At 32.0% G+C, this 12694-nt stretch overlaps 1 protein-coding gene and 3 non-coding genes across 5 annotated transcripts; all 4 read right to left on the reverse strand.

Annotated features, from left to right (window-relative positions):
- Positions 1-732: 732 nt before the first annotated feature.
- On the reverse strand, positions 733-8356 carry LOC118263022 (tRNA N(3)-methylcytidine methyltransferase METTL6). 2 transcript variants are annotated; one of them, XR_007705826.1, is made up of 12 exons: positions 7508-8356; positions 7237-7397; positions 6941-6987; positions 6378-6415; positions 6012-6076; positions 5729-5781; positions 5230-5522; positions 4659-4717; positions 4274-4328; positions 3983-4038; positions 3706-3772; positions 733-788 (listed from the first exon to the last, which is right to left on the reverse strand). XR_007705826.1 is itself a non-coding variant. In XM_050697826.1 (3 exons), exons 1-3 carry the CDS (start codon positions 8185-8187, stop codon positions 6983-6985), a joined length of 846 nt encoding a protein of 281 aa, XP_050553783.1. In that variant the 5' UTR covers positions 8188-8356; the 3' UTR covers positions 6485-6982. The 2 variants fall into 2 exon arrangements, 1 of the variants encoding a protein (XP_050553783.1); XM_050697826.1 differs by lacking the exons at positions 733-788; positions 3706-3772; positions 3983-4038; ... (4 more) ...; positions 6012-6076; positions 6378-6415 and having other exon boundaries at positions 6485-6987.
- Positions 5588-5673, reverse strand: LOC118263209 (small nucleolar RNA snR60/Z15/Z230/Z193/J17). The gene has a single exon (XR_004782572.2). It is a non-coding gene; the product is annotated as a small nucleolar RNA snR60/Z15/Z230/Z193/J17 (small nucleolar RNA).
- On the reverse strand, positions 5845-5930 carry LOC118263210 (small nucleolar RNA snR60/Z15/Z230/Z193/J17). The gene has a single exon (XR_004782573.2). It is a non-coding gene; the product is annotated as a small nucleolar RNA snR60/Z15/Z230/Z193/J17 (small nucleolar RNA).
- LOC118263204 (small nucleolar RNA snR60/Z15/Z230/Z193/J17) lies at positions 6142-6225 on the reverse strand. Its single transcript, XR_004782567.2, has one exon. It is a non-coding gene; the product is annotated as a small nucleolar RNA snR60/Z15/Z230/Z193/J17 (small nucleolar RNA).
- Positions 8357-12694: the final 4338 nt, after the last annotated feature.

Raw genomic sequence — 12694 nt, forward strand, 5'->3', positions numbered from 1 at the left:
GTATTAGATTCAAATGTAGGAATTAGGTACTATTATAAAATAAAATAATTTCTTGCATAATAACATTTATTTATTCATATTATAACATCTTGTTTATAAACATTTTCTTGGATCTTCATGATCGCCGATGTTGTCACAGTGTATAAGACGACACCTAAAACAATAACAAACAAAATATTAGTTAATCTTTTATCCATAATCAATTTCAATAACGTAAATTAATCATAGGAATGAATGTAGTGCATCTATATAACCGGGGCGGCAACGTTGTGTCGTCCCCGGCAGTTTTGACCACAACTATCTCTGTCCCAATTTACAGAATGCTACTTCATGGCACTGCATTCCCATAGGATGAGACAGGATAATAGTATACAACAAGAATACTTTTGGTTTGACAAATATTGCTTGTTTTATTATGTTAAGTTTTATCCTTAATACATTAAAAGGAGTTAGGACTAAGGGGAAGGCCTTTGTTCAGCAGTAGACGTCTCTCGGCTGATGATGATTAAAAGGAGTTAGGATTTTCGTAGTGCACAAACTGCATAGACGTCCCAGAGATTTAATATCAAACTAATGCACAACCACAATGTGTGTGTTGTAAACACATGATTCAATTTATTGACTAGTTTAAATCACAATTAAAATCAATTTAACAGATTACTCTCAATTGAAAACAATAAACATTTATGATGATTGACTTATTGCCATGATGATTAAGTATTATAAACCCACCATTTAAGTGTTTCTTCAATGCGTCGCTTTCCACTGGAACTCGCGAAATAAACCAGCTAAAACAATGAACAAAATCAATTAAACACTTTATTAGAGACTAGCTTTTGCCCGCGACTTCGTTCGCGTGGAATAGTGACTTCCGGCAAATTTTTGGTTTTAACCACATAGTTCCCGATCTCGCGGGATCTCTTCAAAAATGAGATGTGGAAGATATTCCAGGGAACTCTTCAAAAATCAACATAATGAGCTCTGCGTTTGATTTTAATAGATGTATACTCACTTAGGGCATTGAAAAAATAGTTTAAAAACGGACTTTAACTAAAGAAATATTATAATCTTTCCGAACTTAAGATGAAAACTAACTTAAAACTAAAGAAAGCTACGAATTACGAATTTATAACAATTAAAAAAGAAATTATATTAGAACCTATCCTTTATGCTATAATAACCAAGCTTAAACTAAATAATTTAAAAGAAACGACTTAAATCTAATCTAATTAATTTATAAATTAGACTTACAATTTTATTAAAAAAACTAACTACAGTAACTACTAATAATCGATATCAAACTAAACCTACGTTAAAAAGTTTAACCAGAAAACCAGGAAAACCCAACAAATAAACTTATTAATTGACAAATACAACGAAACCAATTTAGAATATACGAAACAGCAGGACCACTACAGACAAATAATCATACGACTGATAATATAATACACATTTTCTACAATAGTACCGAAGCGCTCGGCCGATACCCAACCAAATAATTGTAACAAAACCATAGCGCAATCTATTTCGCTCCCAACGCCATCTATCGAGGATAAAGACAACTTGGATTATTTATTTATACTCCGTTCGGGCATTTTCTTTGTACTAAAAGTTTAATTATATTGATATAATTTTTTTCATACCTTTTTACTATTTGTTAACTTTTTTCGATGAATTAAAACAATAACATGAACCGAAGTCGTGTAACGATCGACATAGAATTATCTATACTCCGTTAGAGCGTTTTCTTTGTACTAAAAGTTGTATTATGTTATATTTTTCATTGCTTTTTACTATTTTGTAAAAACAAATTTCCAATGAATTAAAACAATAACATGAACTGAACAATAGGGTAGATGACTAATTTTTATTTTAATGTCCGTCTTGTAGATTATTTAAAAATATTAGACACGTATTTTTTATTTTCTTACGGAAACAAATACTTTCGAAGATATATCCATTTTAAATATCGCGTGACGTCACTTTAGAGTACGTTTTATACTCTATAGTGACGTAGTTAGCTCCCACTCCTAAACTTTGATTCGTTTTATCTAAGTATTGTTATCTTATATGACAAAATAAAAAAATACGTGTCTAATATTTTTTTATTACCTAACTGACGGACTAATTAGATTTTTAATTTTCATACCCTGTCATCATCCCTATTGTAATTACACCATTGCGCGATCAACGCCATCTATCTACGGAGTATAGGAACAGCCCGACATTGTTCAATTACGTACTATAAGTACGAAATTGAACAATAGATGGCGCTGTATGTCCGGAATAAATTTATATTTTATTTTATTTTATTTTATTTTATTTTATTTTATTTTATTTTATTTTATTTTATTTTTATTTTATTTTTATTTTATTTTTATTTTATTTTTATTTTATTTTTATTTTATTTTTATTTTATTTTTATTTTATATTTATTTTATTTTTATTTTATTTTTATTTTATTTTTATTTTATTTTTATTTTATTTTTATTTTATTTTTATTTTATTTTATTTTATTTTATTTTTATTTTATTTTTATTTTATTTTTATTTTATTTTTATTTTATTTTTATTTTTATTTTATTTTTATTTTATTTTTATTTTATTTTATTTTATTTTATTTTTATTTTATTTTATTTTATTTTTATTTTTATTTTTATTTTTATTTTTATTTTTATTTTTATTTTTATTTTTATTTTTATTTTTATTTTATTTTATTTTTATTTTTATTTTTATTTTATTTTTATTTTTATTTTTATTTTTATTTTTATTTTTATTTTTATTTTTATTTTATTTTTATTTTATTTTTATTTTAATTTTATTTTATTTTTATTTTATTTTTATTTTATTTTATTTTATTTTTATTTTATTTTTATTTTATTTTTATTTTATTTTTATTTTATTTTTTGATTATTGAAATAAAAATATATCTATGTCCTTTCTAAGGTTCTAAACTATGTCTGTACCAAATTTCAACCAAATCCGTCAAATAGTTGCGGAGATTAATGGTATAAGCATAGAATGTTCGACGTGATTCTTTAATTTGACATAACTTTTTTATTTATGAACCGATTGACATGAAACAAACACTAAATGTAAATTTAAGCATCCCACAATATATTCGTGAAAACCGCATCCAACTCGGATCAGCCGTTACTGAGATTAGCGCGCACAGACGAACAGACAAACAGACAAACAGACAAACAGACAAACAGACAAACAGACAAAAAAAAAGTTAATTACATTTTTGGGTTCGACATCGACATAACAATAACCCCTGCTATTTTTTTTATTTTTATTTTCAATGTACAGACAGCACTTTTCTACGATTTTATTATATGTATAGATAAAAATAGAAATACATATTATAATATCTGTATGTAACTCAGACGTGTAAGGTAGTCAACATGATAGATTGGGTTCACTCTGACGAGGGAGACCTGAAGGTCGGGTCATCATTGTAATTAATTGCTAATTAATGATATCAACACATCAATTTACATTAAAAGAGAACTAAATTTTTCAGTACATTATTAACCTTCTCACATTGTAATAAAACTGAAAATCTTTTAAACAGTTTTGGACTAACAGGATAGATTATAATGTCACTCAATGAACACCCATTAGATTTTTAAATTGTTTTATAAGCTGTCTAGAGAAAAAACAAAAGATACATCCAATATCAAATTCAGATTGAGAAACTTACCTATTTAAGTAGCCACTTCTTTCAAGCTTTTCTAATAACATAAGCAGCACTAACTCTGGAGATATACCTGTGAAACAATAAAAGAGGTCTTGTTAGCATACATCACATAAGAAGTTAAAGTTAGTTGTCTAGTTTAAGATAGTAACTCAGACGTGTAAGGGTAGTCAACATGATAGATTGGGTTCACTCTGACGAGGGAGACCTGAAGGTCGGGTCATCATTGTAAATATACTTTATAACTTGTTTCTAAATTGTTTATGTAACAAATATAACTTACTTTTTATTCCTAGGCTTCTTTTCCATTGCTTGCATGACACCACTGATCCAGCTCCTCTAGAAATAAAAATATGTAATGAGAACATAGTCTAACTTAGATTAAACTTATATTTAATAGATAGAATAGTCAGTGAGGATAGTTATGTTAACAGCATTATAATCAGATGTCCCTATCTGAAATCATCATTTGAGTGTAAACAGAAAGTTTTTAATTGGGCAAAGTTAATGAATTACCAAGGCAAGGCACTGTCTAAGTACTCATATTTATGTATAAATGAATATGAATAATTACCTTTCTTGGATGATTTTCTCTTTTCAATTCTCCTTCTTTTCTTAACTTCTTAGTTCTGTGAAAGAATATAAAAAACATTATTTAGGACTAGTCATAATAAAGTTGGAATGTCAATAGCTTCTGTGTGTAACTCAGACGTGAAAGGTGGTCAACATGATAAATTGGGTTCACTCTGACGAGGGAGACCTGAAGGTCGGGTCATCATTGTAATTAAAAGTAAGTAAAACTATACGATTTTCTTGTTATTAGTTGATTTTATTAACAAACTTGGACAAGAGAATTATTTGAGAAAACGAGTTTTACATATAGGAAGCATTTCTTTCAGCTTTCACCTATTTTACCAGTAATCATAAAATTCGAAGATATTTCAAAATTTCTAACTCACCTCACTTAATCCACAAAAATTCAAATTTCATATTTGTAATTCCATTGTAATCTGCATTCCTGTTGACAATAAAAAATAACCTGTTAGTATATTATTGTAGCTTTTGAAAGTATTTGTATTAGAGGCTTATAGTATTTAACTCAGACGTGTAAGGTGGTCAACATGATAGATTGGGTTCACTCTGACGAGGGAGACCTGAAGGTCGGGTCATCATTGTAGATATTACATTTGTAAACATTCAGTATTTAATGAACTACTGTGACAGTTGCAATTTTCTATAGTTGAATGGGCTGGGTAATAAAAATCCAAACTGTTCTATTTTAATGAATAAGTAATTTAAATTCCTACTTTGTTATAGTGCATATGGAACTAGATGAGAATACAGGTGAGATTAAAAAACGATAATTGATGACCAGTCTCGAAATAACGTAAATAATAAATGTTCAATTATTAAAACAAATGACTAAATATTTTTTAACGCACATGGTTAACTATGTAGTTCCTCGCACACTATAAGTTAATACCATTAGTAAGTTTCGCTATCATAAATAAAGTGACACAGGTAACTTACATTCAATACAGCTATATTTAGGGAGAATCCGTTGGTGTACAGGATATCTGTAACAAGAGAAATAACTTTGTGAAAAAAAGACAAATGTTGTAAAAATTGAATATATTTTAATGTTTTATCAGTGAGGATAGTTATGTTAACAGCATTATAATCAGATGTCCCTATCTGAAATCATCATTTGAGTTTTTACAATTGTTAATAATTTTGAAAATATTGTATTTTAATTCTTACCTTATTAGCAGTGTCTTCCAATTCGTAACCATTATAGTTAATCCAAAAACTACTTGTTTCTCCTGTAACAAAGAAAGATGGAGCTATTAAACAAAAAATATTTATGAGTTTTATTTAATTTCTTATTATAATTTGGTCAGATAGGAGCGAAAGACATAAATAGGTTATACATCAAAGCGTTCAGATGAACTATGAAGTCATCATATAGATTTATTTAATCAATATTTTATTTTAGAATTGTAAAAAGATAATGGTAGTAATGTCTTACCTTGCTTTTCTTATGACTCGCACTGACCCAGCAGTTGATGTTTCTCAGATAATCTGTGAAATAAAATAACTATATTAGTATTGAATTGTAAATATTGTGTAATTGGGATTCAAAAGGTACAAAATCAGATAGGAGCGAAAGACATAAAACGTGTTGTACATCAAAGCGTTCAGATGAACTATGAAGTCATCATTTCAAGAGGTTTTAATTTAAACTTGAGTTTTTATTTTAAATATACAGACAGCTAGGTTATAGAGGTAAGATGACTTATTTAATAACTTACCAAGCTTTTGCATCAAGCCACATGGAACCAGGAGTCTTGCTGTTGTCCTGAATAACCAGTGCATTCTGTAAAAATGAAAACACTAGATTAATGTTAAGTTGTAATATTAAAGTAAATGTAACCTACAAGGTATACAATCAGATAGGAGCGAAAGACATAAACGTGTTATACATCAAAGCGTTCAGATGAACTATGAAGTCATCATTTAGGTAAACAAAATAATCTTCAATCAATTATATTTCGTAAGTAACTATCATGACATACTTTATTATACCAGTACTTTCCAAAGGCCTGCATGTGAAAATACACAAAAAAAAAAATATGTTTAACATTTGTAATTTTAAAAGAAAACCATGTTTTACTCACCATGATTTCGACACAACCTCTGTGCTCACTGACCATATCTGTTAACAATACAAAAAGGTCTGGTTAACACAATAATAAAACAACCATATAATAATAATAAAAAGAAGTGACTCAGTATGCTTGTAAAGCATTAGCTTATGCATCAGACCTCACAACAGGCAGCCCTATGCTACAATTTTGACAAATAAAAAGCAAACTGGCTGCAAGTACCAGCTATTTAATTAATGAATAATTTAATACTAGAATGAAGTCCAAAAAGGTTCCCTACACTAGAAAAGCCCGTTGTAAGGCAACTGAAGGTTTTCAGCTGCACTGCGCTGTCATCATTTGTTAGGAGGGACTTGGTGGGTTTAGGTTAGGAAGGGATAAAGGCACATGGCGCAAAGCAAATGACTACACCATAGATGTTTATTTTATGACCCAGGTACATTCACATAGATTAAAGTTACTTATTGCCAAATTACATCATGCAAAACATATGAAAGATGTGTCCCAACCATGGTTCAGTCACCCTTTGCTTATCAATGTGGATTAAACCCGTTTTATACAGATATAGAACTTACCACATGTATTTCCATTGCAGTTTCCTGATGGCAGACATTCTTTCAACCTGTAACAACAAAAAATCTCTTTAGAAAATAGTCTTCATTAATTTGGAAATGTGCTGATTTAATAATGTGTTCAGCTAGAGCTAATATACATGCAAGATCATGGTTTTTCAATGGTTAGCACTTATCATCATGTAAAAGGTGACTTTAATGAACATACAGTATAGTAGAATAAATTATTTGCTTATTCCTTGCTCTTAGATATTTTTTTTTTTATGTTGGATTAATTTGTAGTTTCCATAATATCTTACCTTTAACGGGTTTCCTATATTTTCCCTGCACAAAAATGCGAGGCACATCAATTCCCTCTTTGAAGTTGACGGTCCGGCGTTGTACATATGTGTTCATGAGGATCTCAAACCCAGCTTCAGTGAATACCTTCTGTAGCTCTTCCTCCGTGAAGTAGTAGCTTCTGCAAATGAATAACATGTTATGAATACATAGCTAAAAGAAATAAAATATAAACAGGTGTGGTCAGAGGGTCATCTTAGGGATGTGATAATTAGGTAGTGCGATAAGTACCTGGTCCCATCTTGCCTCATGTAGAAATTCTCAGCGATCTTGTGTCCTGGCTTGAATCTTAGCTGTGCCATATCATATCGCCCATAGTCGCGAAACAACAATACGCCCCCGGGACGAAGCGCCCGGTACGCGACCTTGGCTACTTGCGACCACGAGTCCGGGTGGATTGCAGATAACACGAATATCAGACTAGCTATATCCACGCAGCCTTCTTCCATGTTCTCAAATAAATCATCAGTAGTAAGATCGGCGCAAAAAGCTTTCATCCGGCTCTCGTCAAACAATTTGTTGGCCTTTACAAACTCCACCGCACGTGGCGAGAAGTCACATGCATAGAAATGGAAATTGGAGAAACCTTCCTCGACCAGCGGAAATATCATATTGCCCACGCCACATCCTAGTTCTAGAAACGTGATCTTATCATCCGGCTCGAAGTTTATAAGCTCTTGAAACTCACGTGTGGTCCAATGCCGGTCCTTGAAGAATTTGGTTTCATTTCTCTTGTAGAATATGTCCCAATGACGCTTCGCTTCTTTCTCTAAACGTACAGCTTTGGCTTCTGGTATAATTCGTGAATTCTGCGCTTCCAATCGCTGTTTTTCTTCGTCAGTGAGTACTTTCAAGCGGTGAATGAAAATATCGCCGTTTTCGCCAACACGTTCAGTTTCATCGATTTCCATCTTGATTTCTACTTGTTTTTGTGGGTCTGTTATGAATCCACATGGATATTTTGTAGCTAATTTTCTCAGATTAATTTATATTTCATTTCATTTATCTCTAAGAAACACATTTCTACAAATATATTACGATACCGATCACAACCTAACCTCAAGAGTTTTGAAAGATGAATGAAGTTTGAAGTAATGAACGAATGACTAACGTATTTTGACTTTGACATGCGTATAGCTCATAAAAGACATGAAAGAACCAATCAGGAACTTTACACAATGTTGCTATTTAAAATATTGTTATTTTTATATGTAAGTGTACCTAGTTAGTTATTGGTATATTATTTAAAGCATTTTTTTATCGGTTGGTTCTACTTTTTTTTTTAATTCATAAAAATCAAACAATGCTTTGGATAACACATTTTGAAAGAGATGGCAACACTTATTGAAGGTGAACGATTCATGAAAGACAGAAAATTGAACGAATTGATCGAACGAAATTGAATGAACATTGACACGTACTCTAAGGTGTTACCAGAAGATAAGTTACGATTTCCTTTAAATCATTTCATTCGTACATCTATTTACCACTGAGAAAAAATATTAAAATAATGAAAAGCGTTTAGAAGTAGGTAATCTGAAATAAAATGGACCACAAGATCAGTTTTATCTTAAGATTGGGTCAGTATGTATCGTAAGAGGCGGATTGACCCTGAAAGATTCAGCCTAAAATCAGTTTATCTAGTTAAAAATTTATTGATAACAAAAACTATATATCTACCTATGATTAATAACTACTATACGGGCACGGTTGTAGCGATTACATGAAGGTCAATTGTTATCACAAGAGGCGTCAATTCGCAATCGATTTCGATTGTCATCTGTGTATCATGATCTACACGCAATACACGCATGAATCTTGAATGTGTGCTTATGGGCAGCGGCGCTGCGTGGCTCTTATCTAGGGCAAATAATTTAATCGTCAATTGAACGTAAATTCTTCTAGATATTCTTGCTTGAGTCTTTATTTATATTGTTACAGCTTAACATACATAATAGACAGCAGAATAGACTGCGTTTCTTTATAACAGGATAAAACCCAATATCAACATTTATTCTGCGAATTCTAGAGTAGACATTCTAAGTCTTCATAATATTTATGATTACCGATCTTTTTGCCAGTATTTTTAAAATTTGAATAGGATCAACGCAGTCGGGTTTTTAAGTACTTAAATTAGCTATTTTTATTTTATTCTTTTAGTTTTATTATTTATTATATTTTGATATATCTAGTGTCACTCTCACAGTAAATACGAATCAAAAGCTGAAATCCATCGAGTCGTTCAGGTTAGAGAGTGGGCAATATTCGAATTTGGCGCCAAAAATCCGCCATTTAGATTTTTTTTATTATTTTGATATATCCAGTGTCACTCTCACAGTAAATACGAATTTAACGACACCTCTCAAGCCAAAATCCATCGAGTCGTTCAGGCTAGAGAGTGAGCAATATTCGAATTTGGTGCCAAAAATCCGCCATTTTGTTTTTTTTTTACATTTTGATATATCCAGTGTCACTCTCACAGTAAATACGAATCTAACGACACCTCTCAAGTCAAAATCCATCAAGCCGTTTAGGCTGCAGAGCGTGCCAAACAATTATACATACATACATACATACATACATACATACTCTCGAAAAACATAACCCTCCTTCTGGCGCAGTCGGGTAAACAGAGACAGAACAAAACACAAATATCAACATTTATACTCGTTCGCAGAACTACCATCTTTTTGCCAGTATTTTTAAAATTTGAATTTGATCAAGTACCTAAGTACTTAACAGCTAAATAGATACTTAAGTAGGTACCTGTCAACTTTAGTACTGTCACATAGTCAAATATCAGTACTACGAGTAAGAGACCCGTGGAAATTTTTGACTGTGTGCACTGAGTGCTGACGGAAGTCAAGGGCTCTGCGATAATTTAATACAAACGTCCGGTAACTATTTTATCTATCGACAGATTTGGTTGCGTAGTCCACTAAACTAGCTGCACACGCACAGGCCATTGCAGCGTAAAAGAAATATTAACAAAGTTGGATTTGCTAAAGGACCTAAAATAACCAGATATGGCTGGGTGGCTGGATATTGCAAGAAAGATGTGTGTTTACGATAAGATTACTTTTTATCGATACTTGCATATCTTTGTCACACTCACACCCCTTTTATCTTCCAAGATACCTGCTAATAAAAATGTGAACACAGTTTTTGACAGTTATCTGGTTATTTTAGTTCCTTTAACAAATCCAAACTATGTTAATATATGTAGGAACACTACTTGCCTAGGAATTTAATGGACAGAAGGTATTTTGAAATCGCTTTCTTAAAATGCTGTTCTTCCAAATAGGAAAATGAGAAAAATGGATAACGGTACTTTTATCAGGACAGTCAACGGCAAAGGTCGAATCAGTCATTGAATATTTTCAATTATAGCCCACTGCTACTGTCGTCAATTGACGACTTTATTGGTTACATCACAACTGGCCACTATAGGTCTTATAAATAACTAGGATGTGCCTCCCTTGCGGTTCCTCTTTTGTTTTCGAGAGGAAGCTTTGAGACGAAATATTATGAAGTCAGGACTTATTCCTATTCTATTCTTATAGGTACAATAGTAGCCATATGTATGTTTTTCTTCTCTATGAAAGTCGTCGCATCTTAAATGTGCATCGCCACAGTTTTAAGCAGGTAAACAGGTACTATTCTACTTTTATACCTCTAATACACAGGGGGTTATAGTCAGTAAGTAGATGCGTGTGTTTACGACATGTATCCTGCGATGTTGTATCAACATTGCTCGTCTCGGCAGCTCGTTAAACAAACGTAAAACGTCGCTTAATTGGCCTCCACAGCTGACAGACATCAACGTCTTCTTGTATACACTTATAGATTCACTTTGAAGATCCAACTTGACGGTAGACTCTTTAAACACCTAATAAGCATTCTGGTTCCGACCACTTTATGGTTTTAAGAACATATTCTTGCTGTTTAAGTGTAAGAAAAGGTTAGGACTTGAAGCAAGAAATGCTTTTCAATAAAGGGTTCACGTGGAATGGTTCTTCAGTCAAATTGATGGAAGTAGAACTTAAGAACAGTTTGCCTTCAATGAAGGAGTGCGCGAAAATAGTTTGCGTGGGATAAAAAGTATCCTATCACCCAAGTCAACTCAACCCTGTCTGTATACTAGATTTCATCAAAATCAGTTCACTAGTTTCAGCGTAATTAACGGAGAAACGTCCAAACAAACAAACTTTCACATTTATAATATTAAAATTCAAAGTGTGAAGTGTGAAATGTAAACTAATAATATCTAAACATGGAAAATATCCCATTTAAGTTTCTAAGATGACGACTAATAACAGTCAGTTATAAAGTACCTAAGTTATTTATCTTGTTTCAAACGAAATCGTTAACAACACATTTCGAGACCGTGTATCTAGACAAGTGTAGAGAGGTAATATAGTAACTAGAGGTACTCGGACCCAATTTGTTTTGTGTTATCATAATTATTAATTACTTAACACATTGTTTGTACTCATTAGACGGCCATCGGACTTCTAGATACATCTAGCACTGCCGTTGTAAGTGTAAATTACTGACATTTACTAAGTAACTTTTCCAGACGTATTTCGACTCAAGAACTACAACTGAAACGTTATCGACTCCTTATCATAAATTTGCATACAGGCACAGAATATTAAGTACAAGTATACAGGCTCATACTTACTACTTACAGATGCAATTAAAAAATCAAGTGATTGATGAGATATAAAAAATACGCATGTGAGTGCGGGTTCTGAAATACAGTAAATGTAAACATTTTGGGGAAACCTGGGCCTGGCCTGCCTGACCCTGGCCTTATTTCCAATTAATATAAACGTGGTGATTAACGCTCATTCCTTCTCCGTGTGAAAAGTCTCAACTCAATAGCAATGGACATTGTAGGCTGTTGATGATGATGATGAAACTATATTTAATATATTTCTACGTTAAACATTCAATATACTGATTTATAAACGTTTTCTCAGCTAATAAAAGTCTAGATTTCTAGATATTGTAATGAGATTGCAGCTCCAGTTAAGTCGTTATGTCAAGTCAGGCGGTGCGATTGCGCGAACAGGTCAACGCCGGCGTCGGCACAGCATCGCCTTGTTTATGCAATCGGCACGTAGCAACCGATGCAGAACGCTACACTACCTACTGATATGGCTGATTGCTGTCCACTGCACCTTCTATGTGTATTGTATAGGTATGTTTGTATGTATACAGTGTATGTCACCATGTGTAAACTTCCATAGGTATAGGCAACTTATCGTGGAGATACCTTGGTAGTTGGCTAAATTAATTAATAAATTATCGCCTTTTTCTGAGTCATATGTACTCTCTAAGATTATTTAGACACCACTGATAAACGGTGCAGGGACATATCGTAAGGAAACCTGGGTTTATAATTTCTGATTA

This window comes from Spodoptera frugiperda, chromosome 12, assembly GCF_023101765.2.
Source record: "Spodoptera frugiperda isolate SF20-4 chromosome 12, AGI-APGP_CSIRO_Sfru_2.0, whole genome shotgun sequence".
NCBI lineage: Eukaryota > Metazoa > Arthropoda > Insecta > Lepidoptera > Noctuidae > Spodoptera > Spodoptera frugiperda.